Source organism: Loxodonta africana, chromosome 15, assembly GCF_030014295.1.
Source record: "Loxodonta africana isolate mLoxAfr1 chromosome 15, mLoxAfr1.hap2, whole genome shotgun sequence".
NCBI lineage: Eukaryota > Metazoa > Chordata > Mammalia > Proboscidea > Elephantidae > Loxodonta > Loxodonta africana.
In genome coordinates this window covers 5,518,341-5,537,748 of record NC_087356.1, presented here as the reverse complement: position 1 = coordinate 5,537,748, position 19,408 = coordinate 5,518,341, and the positions used below count along the sequence as shown (strand labels likewise).

Here is a 19,408-nt window from a genome sequence, read left to right as displayed (position 1 = left end):
AGACAGTGTCCGTTTTCCTCAAACTATAAAAAAAACAGGAGTCTAAATACAGCAATCCGCTGTGTATTAAAACAACCCAATTTGAGACTAACTGGATCTAGATAAGAAACACTGACTTAGGTTATTTTTAGTAGATTCTTAATTAAATAATAAATGAAGAAATAATATGCCTTATACAATGTACAAATATACAGATAAAATGATTGAATTTTATAAAATTATGTGTAAAAAAGAAGTGTTTTAAAATTGCAGTTAAATAGGGAGATTACATAATTATCATAATTAGCAGCTACGTCTTAATACGTCTGTGAGCATACTCACGGTATTAGTGCGAGAGTTGGTATTTTGTGTTTTTTTTTTTTTTTTTTTAATACTAATCTTAGTTTTGTGCTTTGGTTGCAATGATTTTCCTTCTGATAATACAAAATAAGTCTCGGTAATCTAATGGTGGCGTCTTAACGTTGTACTTGAAGAGGTTTAGTAAGCCAAAAGATAAGACTTGCAGCTTTTTCCTGATTCTTTTTGAATTTTAGAACTCCATAAAGGATTTTGAAGTTTTAAATAACTTGTGATGAAATTAACAGCTATACCATGTTCTGTTAGCTAATAATTAAAAATACTTTTTTCCCCTGGCGTATTACTATCATCATTGTGTTATAAACATGGAAGCAGCATCTATGGATTAACCCAGAGGAGTAGACGAGACAGGTGTAGCCCTCCATCTTTTCTTCCTAATTCAGTGAAATTCTTAAAAACACAATGTTTTCATATTGAGTATAAAGTTGTACTTGGGCAGGTCCCAAGGATGAGAAGCTAGGATGGACGAAACTTAGAAATTACTTTGTCACTTACTCACTAAAAACATTTTTTGCTGTTCTGAGACCTTCTATTCTTGGTATACTCTGAGGTAATTTCTGTCAGTAATGATTGAGCCTTAATTCTGGTGGATTGTAAGTCAGAAATACTAGTGTTTCTGACTGAAAATAGATCTGTATTACCCTCTGAAGTTAGATTTTTTTCCACAGCATCGATCTTTAAGCTTAAAACTTGGCAGTGTGTCTCTGACAAAAAACACAGTTAATACATGGCTAATTGTAAGGGATTGAACATGCAACCAAGATGAATTGATAATTACAGTTGATTTTAATGTGAAAGTTGGAAACAAAGGAGGATCAGTAGTTGGAAAATATGGCCTTGGTGATAGAAACAATGCTGCAGATCGAATGATAGAATTTTGCAAGACCAACGACTTCTTCATTGCAAATACCTTCTTTGACCAACATAAACTGTGATTATACATATGGACCTCGCCAGATGGAACACACAGAAATCAAGTTCACTACGTCTGTGGAAAGAAACAATGGAAAAGCTCAATATCATCAGTCAGAACAAGGCCAGGGGCCGACTGTGGAACAGACCATCAATTGCTCATATGCAAGTTCGTGCTGAAACTGAAGACAATCAGAGCAAGTCCAAAAAAACCAAAGCCAAACCCTCTGCTGTCGAGTGGATTCCGACTCATAGCGACCCTATAGGACAGAGTAGAACTGCCCCATAGAGTTCCCAAGGAGCACCTGGCAGATTCGAACTGCAGACCTTTTGGTTAGCAGCCATAACACTTAACCACTACACCACCAGGGTTTCCAGAGCAAGTCCACGAGAGCCAAAATATGACCTTGAGTAGTATACTCCACCTGAACTTTAGACACCACGTGGAGAATAGACGTGACGCATTGAACAGTGGTGACTGAAGACCAGACAAGTTGTGGAATGACATCAAGGATAGCGGTACATGAAGAAAGCAAGAAGTCATTGAAAAGACAGGAAAGAAAGAAAGAAAAGACCACGGTAGATGTCAGAGGAGACTCTGAAACTTGTTCTTGAACGTCAAGCAGCTAAAGCAAAAGGAAGAATTGATGAAGTAAAAGAACTGAAGATTTCAAAGGGCCTCTTGAGACAAAGTAGAAGTATTATAATGACATGTGCAGAGAGCTGAAAGAACTGAAGAAAAAATTCAAGCCTCGAGTTGCAATAGTGAAGGATTCCACGGGGAAAATACTAAAAGACGCGGGAAGCACCAAAAGAAGATGGAAGGAACACACGGTCATTTTACCAAAAAGAGTTAGTCGATATTCAGCCATTTCAAGAGGTGTAGCATATGATCAGGAACCGATGGTACTGAAGGAAGAAGTCCAAGATGCTCTGAAGGCATTGGTGAAAACAAGGGTCCCAGGAATTGATGGAATATCAATTGAGGTGTTTCAGCAAACGGATGCAGCGCTGGAGGTGCTCACTTATCTATGTCAAGAAATACGGAAGGCAGCTTCCTGGCCAACTGGCTGGAAGAGATCCATATTTATGCCTATTCCCAAGAAAGGTGATCCAACTGAATGTGGAAATTACAGAACAATATCATTAACATCACACACAAGCAAAGTTTTGCTGAAGATCGTTCAAAAACAGCTCCAGCAGTGTATCGACAGGGAACTGCCAGAAATTCAGGCCGGTTTCAGAAGAGGATGTGGAACCGGGGATATCATTGCCGCCGTCAGATGGATCCTGGCTGAAAGCAGAGAATACCAGAAGGATGTGTACCTGTGTTTTATCGACTATGTAAAGGCATTCAACCGTGTGGGATCATAACAAATTTGGATAACTTTGCGAAGAATGGGAATTTCAGAACACTTAATCGTGCTCGCGAGGAACCTTTACATAGATCAAGACGCAGTTATTCAGACAGAACAAGGGGATACTGATTGGTTTAAAGTCAGGAAAGGTGTGCATCAGGGTTGTATTTTTTCACCATACCTATTTAATCTGTATGCTGAGCAGATAATCCAAGAAGCTGGACTATATGAAGAAAAATGGGGCATCAGGATTGGAGGAAGACTCATTAACAATCTGCATTATGCAGATGAGACAACATTTCTTGCTCAAAGCGAAGAGGATTTGAAGCATTTACTGATGAAGATCAAAGACCATAGCCTTTAGTATGGATTGCACTTCAACATAAAACAGAAATGCTCACAACCGGACCAATGAGCAACATCATGATAAACGGAGAAAAGATTGAAGTTGTCAAGGATTTCATTTTACTTGGATCCACAATCAAGAGCCATGGAAGCAGCAGTCAAGAAGTCAGAAGACTCATTGCATTGGGTAAATCTGTTGCAAAGGACCTCTTTAAAGTGTTGAAGAGCAAAGATGTCACCCTGAAGACTAAGGTGCGCCTGACCCAGGCCATGGTATTTTCAATTGCGTCATATGCGTGTGAAAGCTGGACAGTGAATAAGGAAGACTGAAGAAGAGTTGACACCTTTGAATTGTGGTGTTGGCAAAGAATGTTGAATATACCCTGGACTGCCAGAAAAACTTAATAAATCTGTCTTAGAAGAAGTATAAGCAGAATGCTCCTTAGAAGCAAGGATGGCAAGACTGTGTCTTACATACTTCGGGCACGTTGTCAGGAGGGATCGGTCTCTGCAGAAGGACATCATGGTTGGCAAAGTACAGGGTCAGCGGAAAAGAGGAAGACCCTCAACGAGGTGGATTGACACAGTGGCTGCAACAATGGGGTCAAGCGTAACAACGATCGTAAGGATGGTGCAGGACCGGGCAGTGTTTCGTTATGTTTTGCCGTAGGGTCGCTATGAGTTGGAACCGACTTGATGGCACCTAACAGCAACAAAAATTGTAAGGGAGGCAGCAAATGAATCCTTAGCCTTTTGGAATTTGGCCATGTCTTCAGGGTTTATTGTAAGTTTTGGGGCCTCAGTTCTTGACGGATGCCTAGTGAAGCCCATCTTCAGCAGAAATGTACCATATTAAATATAGTAAATGATAGAAACTTAATGCCTAGGTTAACTGTTAAAACTTAAGAATTAGGGAAAATGTGCTACTAGGAAGGTAGGTTGAAAGGGTTGAGGGGAGGACTCCGTTGGTAGACTCTGATTTTAGAACCAGCCCCGGGCTCCAGGTTGGAGGATGTTACACCAGTACATTTTACCCAAGCAAAATGACGCTTTAAAGCAAGCCAATCAGCACTTGATACTGATAGAAAGCGTCTAGTAAAACTGGAGATAAGCCAAACCCATTGCCAGCGAATTGATTCCAACTCACAGCAACCCTGTATGACAGAGTAGAACTGCCCGTAGAGTTTTCAAGGCTGTAATCTTCATGAAGCAGAAGCCACATTGTTCTCCTGGTGGAGCAGCTGATAGGTTCAAGTAGTTGTCCTTTCGGTTAGCAGCCAAGTGCTTTAACTACTGCTCCATCAGGGTTCCTAGAGACAAGCTCCTCCCCCGCCAAAAAAAAAAAAAAAAACTGAATCTGTTGCCATCGAATTGATTAAAGACAAGCCAGTGCCAGCAAAATGTTTGCCCATATGCAGAAATATAAATAGGTGTGTGATCAGTTTGATTTTGTGTAAACAGGGATTCTGTAAAACTGAAAAATGAAAGTTAATAAACATTTATTGATAACACTGTGGTATGAAAAATCCAAATATTGAGACTGCATGTGAAAAATTTTAAACCATGCAGTGTTTTGTGTATATGAGACAGTGTGTTATTTTCTTACAACTCTGGAAAATCAGATAAAGCAGATTTAGAAGCTGCTGAGGCTTAGACTTCAGGGTTCTTTACTTGAAACTCTGGTGGCATAGTGGTTAAGTGCTGTGGCTGCTAACCAAGTGGTCAGCAGTTCAAGTCCGCCAGGTTCTCTCCGGAAAGTCTATGGGACAGTTTTGCTCTGTTCTGTAGGGCCGCTGTGAGTCAGAATTGACTCGACGGCACTGGTTTTGGTTTTTTTTTTTTTTTACTTGCACAAGGCCTGGGACAGGTCCTACCAAAAATTGGTGATTTTTTATTTAAAGACGACGTCCAGATTGTAAGCTCTAGGCTGTGTAAAACCTGGATGCACTCTTGAGAATAAGACAATTAGTAAAACTTAAATATTTCATACAAACACAAAGCATTCCGTAGATGAATCACTGATGACCTTAGGCGTATCTGAGGCTTGGAAGGGATAGCAAGGCTGAAATGAGTGAGGTGTTGAGAACGTTTTGACATGGCTGTTCTCCTGGAAAGCTGAAAGATAAGGGATACAGTGAGTAGAAAGCAAGTACTACTAGAGATGTTAGTGCTGGAGTTAGAACGCAGTCATCATCAGCATATTCGTGGTATAAATCAAGAGAGAAAAAAATCAGGCTAGGATAAACCAAACTCACTGCTGTCGAGTCGATTCTGAGTCATAGTGACCCTGTAGGACAGAGTAGAACTACCCCATAGGGTTTCCAAGGAGTATCTGGTGGATTTGACCTGCTGACCTTGTGGCCAACAGCCTGAGCTCTTCACCACTGTGCCACAAGGGCTCCCAGGTTAAGACATCGACCTAAAAATAAACTTTTACACTTGGCGTTAGTGGTTAATGGCAGGGGAGCGAAGTAGCTGTATGAACCCCTAGAAGATAACAATTACAAAAACTGGATTAAAAAAAAATAAAAACCAGGTTAATCACACTGCAAAGTATGCAAAACAGAAGACTAAGAAAAGTTTAATCTCAAAATCCTGCAAATGAAAGTGATGAGAATTGAGTTTTAAAGCAAAGACAATACTATATTGATGAGTTTATAAAGCATGTAGATGTGGATGACAACGATATCAGTAAGAATAGGAAGTGGGGGGAGACATACTGTTTCTGGGTTTCTGTTTGGCCTGAAATAACTGAGAATTTTAAGGAGTCCTGGTAGTGCAACTGTCAAGCACTTGGCTGCTAACTAAAAGGTTACCAGCTTTGTGGGAGAAAGACCTGGAGATCTGCTTCCATAAAGTTTATAGTTTTAAAAACTCTGTGGAGCAGTTCTGCCTCGTCACATGGGTTGCTGTGAATCGGAATACACTTGACGGCATCCAGCAGCGATTCAATTTTAATTCTAAGTAGATTGGAATAACTCTAAGATGGATATTGTAAACTTAAAACATCCACTAAAAAAATCACGCACGGGGGTATTAAAATGAAACAATGTCATTAAGAATAAAGAGCAGAGGAATGAAAAAGCAGATGAGTCAAATAAAAAACAAATAGTAATTAATAGAGATAAATAAATGCAACCACATTGATAGTTACAATAAACATGAGTAGATAAAACCCTCCAACCAAAACTCATGGACTATGAGACTGCATACTAAAGAAAGAACCAACTGTGTTGTCTACAAAAAATGTACTTTAAATACCAAGACACAAATAGATTCTAAATAAAGGCTGTAAAAATAAACTGAGTAAATAAAAAGCAAACAAAAGGTGAGATGGGTGTATTAATATGAGACAAGGGGTACTGCTAGAGACTTAATGAAGTAAGAACATTTTGGACACAAAAAGGAAAAGTTTATAATGACAAGGAAATCTGTATATCGGGAACCAAAAACAAACTAAAAAAAAAAACAAAACTTGGTGCTACTGAGTCATTTCTGACTCATAGTGACCCTTTAGGACAGAGTAGAACTGCCCCCATAGGGTTTCCAAGGAGCAGCTGGTGGATTCAGACTGCTCACCTTTTGGTTACCAGCCGTAGCTCTTAATCATTGCTCTACCAGGGCTCCATACGTCAGAAAGATATAGGAACTTTAAGTATGTACCTGTATAGGGTCGCTATGGGTCGGAATCGATTGGACAGCAGTGGGTTTGGTTATATGTGTCAAATAAAGTATCAGAACATGTGAAAGGAAAACTAACAGAAACTAAAGGGAAAATATAAATACACCTACAGTCATAAAATCAGAAATCCTGGTGGCATAGTGGTTAAGAGTTTGCCTGCTGACCAAAACGTCAGCAGTTCGAATCTGTCAGGTGCTCCTTGGAAACTCCGTGGGGCAGTTCTACTCGTCCTACAGGGCCACCATAAGTCAGAATCAACTGATGGCACCAGGTTTTGACTTTTGGTTGTAAATGGTGAATTAAAACACACTTTTTACAGTAGTTGACGGACAAGAGTCAAAAAATTTTAGCTAGCATATATAAAATCTGAATGGCACTACCAGCCATCCTTTCTGGTTGGTATCTAATTGACAGTTACAGAACACTACCTCGACTATAGCATACACATTATTTTTAATCCTTATGGAATTATAATTCTGGTAAACCCAGTATCAGTCAGTGGGTTTCAAAACAGCATTCTCTGACTATAACAGAATTAAAAAAGCAGTGAAGAAAAATCATCTAGGAAACCTCTAAATACCTACAATGTGTTCGACTCACTTCTAAACAGTCCGTGGCTCCAAGAAGAATAAAAAAGGAAACTAGAAAATACATAGAAATCTATGATAACAAAAACACATTACATGTAATTTGTGAAATGGAGCTAAAGTGGGAGGGAAATTTGTAGGATTAATGCTTATTAAAGAAAGTTCTCAAAGCAGTGATCTAAGCTCCACCTTAAAACTAGAAAGAGCAGAGCAAATGAAAGATAAGGTGAGAAGGAAATAATACATGTTAGAGCAAAAGTCCGTAGAGAAAATTGGTTTTTTAAAGACATTTAAGAGATTATAAAAATAAGCCTCTAGCCAGACTGATCAGAAAAAACACCAGTTACTGTTCCAGGAGTGAAAAGGGGGACATCGCTACAGATCCTACCCACTAACCCACTGTGGTCGGATCCTATAGCTACTGAAAGAATAATTAGGGAATATTATGAACAACTTTATAGCAGCATTTCCGGCAACTTAGATGAAATGGATAAATTGCCTTGAAAGACACAAACTACCAGTGCTCAAGGAGAGAGAACCTCAGTAGCCCTGCCTCTATGGGGGGGGAGGGGAGGATTGAATTTTGTAAAGTACCCCCCTCCCCCACAATACCTTCAGGACCGGATGCTGTCACCGGTGAATTCAACCACGTGTTTTAAAAAAGAAATAATGTTAATTCTTCAAAACTTCTTCCAGAAAATACAAGAGGAGAAAGCTCATTTCATGAGGCCAGTCTTTTCCTGATGATAAAACCAAGGGAAAAAAAAAAGTTTAAAAAAAAACCTCTCAGGTGAAAATCTGTCCATATTAACAGGCTGGAAAAAATACAGGAAATGAAGATAATTACAAAAAACTCAACATCTTTTGTGGTGAAAACTCTGGCCAAACTGGGAATAGTAGAGGACTATCTTAGTTTGGTAAGTATCTTTGAAAAACTTAAGAGCTAACATACTTAATGGAAGAAAACTACATTCCTTTCTAAGAAAAGAAAATGCAAAGGAGGTTTACTCTTACTGGTTACCAGCATTGCATCCTAGCCAGTGCAGTTAAGCAAGAAAAAAGAACTAAAAGGCATACAGATGGGAAAGGAAAAGGTAATACTGTCTTTACTTACAGATACATAATTGTCTATACAGAAAAAATACAGAAAGTCCTAGGAAATGGACAAATCAGCTCTGGAAACTAATAGGTTAGCAAGATTGCAGAATACAAGGTAAATATGTAAAAACCCAAACAATTAACCAATTGTATTTCTATATACTAGCTTGCAAGAAGGAGTTGTAAACTAAATTTAAAAAATAATACTGTTAAAACTTTTAATATGTCACATTCAGGGGTTGTTAAGTGCCATGGAGTCAGTTCTGATCCATAGCGGCCCTGTGTACAACAGAATGAAACACTGCCTGGTCCGGTGGCATTCTCAGGACTGTTGCTATGTTTGAGCTCATTCTTTGAACCACTGTGTCATTCAATCTTGTTGAGGGTCTTCCTCTTTTTCACTGAACTGCTTCACCAAACATGTCCTTCTCCAGGGACTACTCCCTTTGATAACAAGTCCAAAGTACGTGAGAAGAAGCCTCGTCTCTTGCTTCTGAAGAGCATTTTGGCTGTACTTATCTCAAGACGGATGTGTGTGTTCTTCTGGCAGTCCATGGTATAGTCAGTATTCTTTGCCAGTATTGTAGTTCAGAAGCATCAATTCTTCTTCAGTCTTCTTTATTCATTGTCTAGCTTTCAGTTGTATTTGAGGTGATTAAAAACACCATGGCTTGGGTCAGGCACCTTCATCCTCAAGGTGACATCTTTGCCTTTTTAATACTTTACAAAGAGGTCTTTTGCATACGATTTGCCCATCGCAGTGAGTTGTTTTGATTTCTTGACTGCTTCTACCGTAGGTGCTGATTTGGACCCAAGTAAAATTAAGTCTTTGACAGCTTCAGGATTTTCGCTGTTTATCATGATGTTGCTTATTGGTACAGTTGTGAGGGTTGTTTTCTTTATGTGGAGGTGTAACCATAGTTAACCATAGTTAAGGAGCCCTAGTGGCACAGTGGTTAAAGCGATCCGCTGCTAACCAGAAGGTGGGCAGTTTGAAACCACCAGCGGCTCTGCGGGGGAAGATGTGGCAGTCTCCTTCCGTAGAGATTTACAACTTTGCAGACCCAGTGGGGTCACTGTGAGATGGAATCGACTCAAGGCAGTGGGTTTGGTTTTTGGGTTTGTAGTCCATACTGAAGGCTGTAGTCTTGCATCTTCATCAGTAAGTACTTTTGGTCCTCTTCGCTTCCAGCAAGCAAGGTTGTGTCATCTGTGTATTGTAGGTTGCCTTCCTACACTCCTGATGCTGCTTTCCTCTTTGTATAGTCTAGCTTCTCAGATTTGGTCAGCGTACCTGGTGGCATCGTGGTTAAGAGCTGTGGCTGCTAACCAAAAGGTCGCCAGTTCGAATCCACCAGGCGCTCCATGGAAACCACATGGGGCAGTTCTGCTCTGTCCTGTAGGGTTGCTATGAATCAGAATAGACTTGATGGCAATGGGTATAGGTACAGATTAAGTATGGTGAAAGGGTACAACCCAGATATACACCTTTCCTGACTTCACACCACGCAGTTCTGTTCAAACAACTGCCTTTTAGTTTGTGTACAGGTTCCTCAGGAACACAATTAAGGGTTCTGAAATTCCCATTCTCCACAGTGTTACCCATAACTTGTTAGAATCCACACATTCAAGTGCCTTTGCACAGTCTGTATAACACAGGTAAACATTTTTTTTGGCATTCTCTGCTTTCTACCAGGATCTTTCTGATAGCAGTGATAATCCCTCATTCCATATCCTCTTGTGAACCTGGCTTGACTTTCTGGCAGTTCCTGTCAGTGTACTGCTGTGAACATTTTTAAAATTATCTTCAACATGATATTAATGATATTCTTCAGTAATTTGTGCATTCTCTTGGATCACCTTTCTGTGGAACGGGCACATGTATGGATCTCTTCCAGCCAGTTGGCCAGGTAGCTGTCTGCCGAGTTTCTTGGCGTAGACAAGTGAGCACTTCCAGTGTTGTATCTGTTTGTAACGTCTCAGCTGGCGTCCTGTCAGTTCCCGGAGCCTGGTCGTTGGCCGATGCCGTCAGTGCAGCGCGGACTTCCTCCCTCAGCACCAGTGTTCTCGATCGTATGCTGCCTCCTGAAGTGGTTGGGTGTTGACCAGTTCTTCTTGCTACAGTGACTCTCTTTCGTCTTCTATTGATGCTTCCTGTGTGATTCAGTTTTTTTGCCCACAGAATCCTTCAGTGTTGTAACTCAAAGCTAAAATTTTTTCTTCAGTTCTTTCAGCTTGGGAAATGCTGAGCGTGTACTTACGTTTTGGTTTTCAAACGCCAGGTTTTTGCACATTTCATTAATAATACTTTGTCTTCTCGAGCTGCCCTTTGAAATCTTCTGTTCAGCTTTTCTGCATCATTTTTTCTTTCGCTTTACCTGCTCTGTGTTTCAGAGTAAGTTTCAGAGTCTCTTCTGACATCCTTTTTGGTCTCTCCCCCCGCCCCCATCTTTTTTAATGATCTCTTACTTTTTCGTGTGTGAAGTCTTTGATGTAATCTCACAACTCACCTGGTCTGTTGTCATTAGTGTTCAGTGTGTCAAATCTGTACTTAAGATGGTCTTTAACTTCAAGTGAGATGTACTCAGGAGTTGGATATCCCATCTGAATTTTTGGCACCTGTGTACTTGTTTTATTTACTTCAGCTTCAACTCGAACTTGAATGCGAGCAGTGTATAGTCTGTTCTGTAGGCAGCCTCTGGCCTTGTTCTGACTGATGATATTGAGCTTTTCTGTCTCTTTTCATAGTTAAAGTTGATTTGATTCCTGTGTATTTTATCTGGTGAGGTCCACATGTATAGTCAGTTGTTGAAAAAAGGTATTTTCAATGAGTAGGTTGTTAGTCTTGCAAAATTCTCTCATCAATGCGTATTTTCCAACTGCTAACCCTTGTTACCAGCTTTCACATTCCAATCACCAGTGATTATCAGTGGATCTGATTGCATGTTTGATCAATTTCAGACTGCAGAAGTTGGTAAAAATCTTCAGTTTCTTCATCTTTGGCATTAGTGATTGATAACGTAAATTTAAGTAGTAGTTCTAAACTTAACAAAATACCTGCAAGACCTGTACACTAAAAACTACAAAATATTGCTTAGAGAAATTAAAGAGCCCTTAAAACTACAAACTACAAAATATTGCTTAGAGAAATTAAAGAGCCCTTAAATCAGTGCAGAGATACGCCATGTTTATGGGTCAGAAAATCAATATTAAGGTATCAGCTCTCCTTAAATTGTCCTGTAGGTTGAACACAGCCTCAACCAAAACCAAAGTAAGCTTGCTTCTTTGTAGAAGTTGACATAGGGTTCTAAAATAAATATGGAGATGTAAGGGATAGAAGAGCCAAAAGAATTTCTGAAAAAGATTAATGAAGTTATAAGAAATACACTACCTGATTCCAAGACTTACTGTAATGCTGAAGTAATTAGGACTCTGGTGTTTGCTTAAGGATCAACATAGAGCAATGAAACTGAGTCTATTCCTGAACAACCTTCTAACAAATGTAGTCAATTCATTTTTACAATGGTACTAAGGTATTTCAGTAGGGAAAGGAGTAATATTTTCGACAAATGGTACTAGGATATTTGGATATTTGCAAACTTGGAAAAATTAACCTCAACCCTTTCTGTACTATATTTAAAAACTAATTTAAAGTGAACCATAGACATAAATATCTAAGTGAGAACTACAAAACTGGAAAAAAACAGAGGAAAGACTGTGACCTTGGGCTAGGTGAAGATTTCTTAGTTGGAACACAAAAAACTATAAAAGGCTGGTAAACTGATTTTCGTCAAAATTAAAAATTTCTGCTTTTCAAAAGATACTATTAAAAAAAAAGGCAAACATAGTATTGGAAAAAATATCTGGAAGGTATCTTAGTCATTTAGCGCCACTATAACAGAAACACCACAAGTGTATGGCTTTAACAAAGAGAAGTTTATTTTCTCACGGTAAAGTAAGCTAAAAGTCCAAATTCAGGGCGTCAGCTCCAGGAGAAGGCTTTCTCATAAATCATCCCCAAGATGAAGAGCTTCTCTGAGCAGGGACCCGGTCCAAAGGATGCTCTGCTCCCGGCTCTGCTCTATAGGAGGTATGAGGTCCCAATCTGTCACTGCTCGCTTCCCTTTCATTTTTCTCTCTTGAGAGAGAGAAGGAGGTGCAGGCTACACCCCAGGGAAACTCCCTTTACGTTGGATCATGGATGTCATCTGCGGGGTACGGATGTTACAGACCCACCTTAATCCTTTTTAACATAAAATTACAATCACAAAGTGGAGGACAACCACATGATATTGGGAATCATGGCCTACCCAAGTTGAATCATATTTTAGGGGGGCACAATTGAATGCATGACACAAGGCATGTATCTGTTTAAGGACTCATATCTGGCATACGAAAATAACTCTTACCAAGTCAATAATTTGCACAGCTCATTTAAAAAATGAATAAAGGATTTGAGTACGTGCTTCACCAAAGAAGACATACAGATATCAAACAAGCATAGGAAAATCCGCCGTGTCATTAGTCCGTAGGGAAATGAAGTGAATGCCACCACACACCTTGTAGAGTGGCTTAGAGAGACCACACGAGGACAGTGACTTGACAAGGATGTTGAGCAACTGGGACTTCTATATACGTTGCTGATGGGGATGCAGGATGGGACAGGCTTTTGAAAGACAGTTTGGCAGTTTCTTTAAAGCCAAACATGTGCTCACGGTGTGACCCAGACAGTTGCAGTCCTAGGTATTTTCCCAGGAGAGGGAAAAAACCTAGACGCATTCAAAAAACGTGTACACAAACGTTCGAAGCAGTTTACTTCATAACAGGCGAAGACTGAAATAACCCAAATTCCCCTCAACAGGTGAATGGATAAGCAAAGCGTCCGTATCCGTACAGTGGAATTCTACTTGGAGATGGAATATAATCAAGTGTTGATCGTGTGCCACGACATGGATCAATCTTGAGGAAGGGACAAAAAAGACCACGTGCTGTTTTTCCATTTGTGTGAAATTCTCAAAGGCAAAACTATAGCAATAGATTAGTGGTTACTGGGTTTAGGGAGTGATTTAACGGCATGAGAAAATTTTGGGGTGATGGAAGCGTGCTGTCTAGTGCTTGTGGTGGTAGCTACATGACTGTATCCGTTTGCTGAAATTTCTCATGTTGTACACCTAAAATTATTGAACGTTATTGTAGGAAAATGACACCTGTAAAAATGTGACAGTGTAAACCAGCGTTAGGACATAACTGAAGAGAATGGGAAGTATTAATTGAATTAGAGTTCGGCAAACTTCTGGAATGTGGATATGTAATGGATGGAAGAGCAGAAACTCCAGAGAGGATCAGGTTCTGAGGACAGAGTGTAAGAAATGAGGTTTGCTAGACCGTGCCGATTCACCCTCCAAGCAGGAGCGAGTGGGGGAGAAAAAGCATAGCCTCCTTTCCCAAGAATTTGAATAAACGGCCTTAGGAAAAACGCATGGCTGCAAACGCGTGAGGTAGGGCCCCAGAGTAAAGCCCTCTACGTCCTGCTGTTGGGGCTCCCAGCCTAAGGCCTGACTCCCCTCCCAGACGCCTGAATATGAAACCTCCTGAATAGGTCCCAGACAATGAGGCCTATGAGGAAAATGGTCTTACCTACTTAGTACAGAGAAAACCTAGAAGAAAAGCAGCTCATCTGTCTTAAATGTGAGCAAACGACCAGGATCACCAGGGATTGGAGATTGAATAGCACCAAAGAGAAGGAGCAAGATAAATAACCAGAGCAACTGACGCCGATGGAAATAGAATTCATCAACTAGTGAAAAACAGTTGAATTTTCAATGATTTGAGGAGATACTACGTTTATAAAACAAAACGCCGTTGGAAATCAGTGATCCAGATTGCATTTTGTTCCTTTCTATTATAGTACCTAAGTATACTACGAGTAGGAATCGACTTGACGGCACTGGGTTTTTTAAGTGTGATATGCCTTGTATTATAGTAACTTCTGGACGTGTCTGTCTCCACAAGACTAAACTTGTTGAAGGCAGCGATGTGATACTGACCTGTAACTAGTGGATGAATTTCGTGTTGGTGGGCAGGCAGTTCTCTGTTAGGGTGTCACTTGGAGCTGCTTCGGGCAGCAAATTCCAGGTATGGTGACGCGTGTGTGACTGCAGATGGCATTTGTGAGACACTGAGGTTTTAATGAATGTTCAAGGCAGGGAGTTGGTAGTAGAACTAGTTCTTGGTGAACTTGTGTTGGTCCTACTTGATGTGGAATCAAACAAGTAGTTGTAATGATTTTGTCGGGGTTGTTTGAATGCAGTCTTTTAAAACGTATACCTTGTATTTTGGTGACTCCAGGGACATCACATTAAAGCTGAAGCTCTTTCTAGACTGGGAAGAACTAAAGAAATGTTGAAGGAGTTTATCTACTGCCTTGCCTTAAATCCTGAATTTCAGCCAGTGAAGGAAGAAACACAGAAGGTATGATATCCTTTAACTTTTTTCTTCAGAAGTCATGTCGATAATCTTCGTGTCCATATTGAATAACTCTCACGTGTAAAATAATCAAGAAATGTAGTTCTGATTGTGACTGTGTAATTAAAAACATAGTAATGATAAAGTTTACTTAATAACGACCAGTTAGATGCTGTATTTATTTGCCCACAAATGAAGCAGGATATTTCAACGAGACAGCATACATATTCACAATTTGGTTGAAATAATGAAATGTACTAAGTGAGGCAAGGTTGATGTGTAAGTCTGAGAGAGCAAAAAAAATACTTTTCCTAGAGGTTGTCATTTCAAGTTTTACAGTTAGTATACGCAAACCAAACCCCTTGCTGTCGAGTTGGTTTTGACTCATAGTGAGTCTATAGGACAGAGGAAAACTGCCCCATGGAGTTTCCAATAAGTGGCTGGTAGATTTGAACTGCTGACGTTTTGCTCAGCAGCTGAGCTCTTAACCACTACGCTACCCAGCTGTATGGTGGACTTGAAATTTTCAGCAACGCTCTGCCAGCATGGTGCTCATAACGTGTTCTAATGTATAACTGTTTAGCCGAGTCTTACTCATGGGGGTCATTGAGTCACACTCAGTGTAGGAGCTGTGCTCTAAAGAACCCTGTACATTAGTCACCCAATCTTAGCATTTCCAGTGGCCCTTAGTTTTTTTTTCTGATTGAACGTTATTTGTCATCAACTTCTACGGTACATCTGCTGTATAATTTCCACGTAACAGCTCCAGATTTGTTTCCTTGAGCACCAGAACACGGGTTAGTTCCAGCTCCTACTTTTCAGACCACCTTCAGGTCATTGAGAACGGCTGTTACATCAGTGTTAAGTTGTTGTTCGGGCCGAACATCCTTTTCTCATAGAACAGGTTTTCAGAATTTCCTCCTTGGGGGGCACCCTACTCCCCCAAATTTCAGCAGCCGGGTCTGCCAGCTACAGGTAGTGAACTTTTGTTTTCTCTTAGGCCCACATCTTGGGATGTGTTTATTTTTAGCCTGGCAATATAGGAAGTGTTGACTCTCACTAGAAATGCAGTGAGCCAAAATACCTAGGTGTTTTTTTTTCCCTGTAAGAACTGTTCAGTAAACAATTTCAAATCCTTACTGTTAGGCAGTCGTTTGGTCCTTATTAATCCCGTTAGATTTTCACTTACTGGTTTTTGGCCATCGTTTCCACTTGTCAAAATAATACTGAGTCTTGAGTCTACTGTTTTGACTATCCCCGCCTGCTTTGTCCCGTGTGAAAATTTCATTGGAATCTTAGAACACATCTCAGCTGATCCTCCTGACAGCGTTGTGAGTAATTCAGTCCAATGTCAGGAAGATGAGCAGTGTGTTGACCATGGTCACAAGACCAGGGTTTAGGCCTTGCAGACTCATGTCTGGTGCCTTTACAGAGTGGTGTCCTTTCCCTCCAGCATCCTATGGGTGGTCGCCAGTTGAGTGTCACAGATGATGCCAAAAGCAGTATCAGCCTGTTGATGGCCACCCATCGTGGTCCCATTCTTGTTAGCCACCAGCACATCTGCTGGCCACAGAAGTCTGAGGATGCAGTAAGCCATGGATTCCAGGGCAGTCACATTGACATTTGAAGAACAGAGGGAGAAAAAGACTTGAGCTTTACTCTCTTTTTGTCTCCTTCAGACTGTTGGATTCTCCTGGGTCCTTGAGGTTTGGACAACCATCTCAGCGACAGGCAGAATGGCTTACTGGCAGTCAGTGCCCTTCATTATTTTTAGCCAGAATCATGGCCCATCATCTTCCTTCCTTTAAAGTTCTTTGTTAAGTGGCTGTTCTGGCTCTTACGAATTAGAGCAGTCTTTTAGAGATAGTTCAGTCCTGTGGGTGATCACAGGTTAAATTGCAACTTGAGAAACCCCTACAACCTAGATAGGAGCCCTGGTGGTGCTGTGGTTAAGGGCTCGGCTGCTAACCAAAAGGTCAGTTCAAACTCACCAGCTGCTCATTGGAAACCCTAGGGGGCAGTTCTGCTCTGTCCTGTAGGGTTGCTGTGAGTCGGAATCGACTTGATGGCAGTGGGCTTTTTTTTAGAAAGAGTGACATGGAAGGAGATGGGGAGCCAGAATGCTTAAAACATAAGACTACGGTTTCAAAAACCTCTGAATTTTTGCGAGGCTGAAGACTGGGATATGGTAGACCTTTTCACTTTCTTAAGCCTGTTTGGCCTCATAGTGTCCTCGGAATCTTTAAGGCATATGTTTTTTCAAACATGTTTTAAAATACTTTTTTCTTCTCAATCTTTCAGGTGATATGTGAGTTACTTTTTCCAAATTCAAGAAATGTGCATCAAAATTCAGCATCTTCCATCCCAAGTGGAACGCTGAACACCGGATTAATGTCGCAGTCCAGCAGCCACGCGAGTGCCTCAGTTTCTCCGGAATGGGGTCACAGTGCAGAGTGTGTTAAGGTGTGGAGTTCATGTTCGTCAGTATGACCTGGATTAAGCTTTACGTAATTTTTTATTTTAAATGTTTTCCAAGTTATTCAGACGTTGTGGCATTAGTTTAGTTAGAAGTGTTTCTCATGACCAGTTTGGTGCTTCTCAATCTGAGAGCTGGAAATTTTAAAGGAAGTCGGCTAAGACAGTGAATGTGAAGATTGAAAAAGGAACTTTAGGACACCTCCTAAGAACCCAGAACATCAGGAGATCTGCATTTATTTTGGCTTGGAGAGAAAAATAGAGGAATTATTTGAATAGGTGAAGTTTGTTTATACACACATGTACATGTACACGTATACAGTATGTGTGTATGCATGTGTATACGTGCACAAAAACGTACATCGTTGCGTATATATGGATGTGTAATATGTATAACAATTTCTTTTTACATACACACATACATTAATATAAGGAGCTCTGATGGTGCAGTGGTTAAGCGCTTGGCTGCTAAACATGAAAGGTAAGTGGTTTGAACCCACCAGCTGTTCCACAGGAGAAAGATGTGACAGTTTTCTTTCATAAAGATGACAGCCAGCCTTGGAAACCCTCTGGGGCAGTTCCATTGCTGTAGGTTGCTGTGAGTTGGAATTGATTCGATAGCAACAGGTTATATATACATATGTGTATATACATATTTGTATATATATATGCATATATATGTATATATACACACACAGGCAGTCCCCGAGTCACAAATGAGTTCTGTTCCTAAGTCTGTCATTAAGTCGAATTTGTAGGTTTAAGTCGTAACAACTACGTACAGTTATTTGTCAGTCCAGTGTTTGTCTTAGTACATACTATATATTCTACGTCCACGCATATAAAACACAAAACACTTGAACCCTGAAATGTTTTCACGAGTGCGTGCGTTCGTTATTATGAACCATTGTATTTCACATTTTTAATATATATTTTATGAAAGTCCACTCATAAGTACGAGTTATTCATAAGTCTGACGTTCGTAACCCGTGGACTGCTTGTATAAGTGCGTAAGTATATACACAGCAAAAGAACCAAAACCGGTTACTGTGCGGTCGATGTCAACTCACGGCGACCCTATGGGGCAGAGTAGGATGCCCCAGAGGGCTTCCAAGGTGTGGCTGGTGGGTTCAAACTGCCAGCCTTTTGGTTAGCAGCCGAGCTCTTAACTGTTGCTCCACCAGGGCGGGGTGTGTGTGTGTCTGTCTGTGTGTCTGTCTGTGTGTCTGTCTGTGTGTCTGTCTGTGTGTCTGTCTGTGTGTCTGTCTGTGTGTCTGTCTGTGTGTCTGTCTGTGTGTGTGTGTCCGTGTGTGTGTGTCCGTGTGTGTGTGTCCGTGTGTGTGTGTCCGTGTCTGTGTGTCCGTGTCTGTGTGTCCGTGTCTGTGTGTCTGTGTGTCTGTGTGTCTGTGTGTCTGTGTGTCTGTGTGTCTGTGTGTCTGTGTGTCTGTGTGTCTGTGTCTGTGTCTGTGTGTCTGTCTGTCTGTGTGTCTGTCTGTCTGTGTGTCTGTGTCTGTGTGTGTCTGTGTAGATTGGTGTTGAACTGCTCTGTCTTAGGGAGAAAGTATCTTGTATTTCACCATGAGAAGAAGCTAATATACGACACCGATTATAAAGGAAGAGTAAACCCTCTTTGTTCTAAAGATTTCTAAGATGGGTTATTGATTTTTTTCTCTTTTTTGATGAGATTTCTTTAATATTCAGGATTCTTTTTTTCCTCCTTACCCAGAATCCATCCAGTAAAGCTTATGTATTTAGAGATATCAACTCTTCGGTTCTGTATTTTCTAATGGGTCGAAACTACAAAGAAGATGAAAAAATGGTAGACAGTGTCCTCTCAATAAAACCCAGCACTGGTTTAAAGAGACAGTTTCCAGATGGCTTGGAGGACGTGCCCGACGTGGACACCCCTGGGAAAACCCCCAAGAAAGGTCAGTAATCCCTTCTGTCACAGAGCCGTATGACTCCAGGGTGACAGAATGCTAGCCAATATTTGGTTTGGTTTTGTTTTTTAAACACAGGAAACTTAAAGTATTTGAGTATGTGTTTACCACAGTTGGTACTACTAAGACATTACTCCATTTTTGTGAACTTTACAACAAGGGGAAGGGAAGAGGGAGGAAAAAAAGTTT

At 40.6% G+C, this 19,408-nt stretch overlaps 1 protein-coding gene across 1 annotated transcript in view; it reads left to right on the top strand.

Moving 5' to 3' along the window:
* LONRF2 (LON peptidase N-terminal domain and ring finger 2) overlaps positions 1-19,408 on the top strand; it is a 46,419-nt gene that overhangs the window by 6,824 nt on the left and 20,187 nt on the right. Inside the window, exons 3-5 of the mRNA XM_064269064.1 lie at positions 14,688-14,810; positions 17,106-17,284; positions 18,921-19,207. Coding sequence (XP_064125134.1) covers positions 14,688-14,810; positions 17,106-17,284; positions 18,921-19,207 — 589 coding nt within the window. The remainder of the gene's footprint in view (positions 1-14,687; positions 14,811-17,105; positions 17,285-18,920; positions 19,208-19,408) is intronic.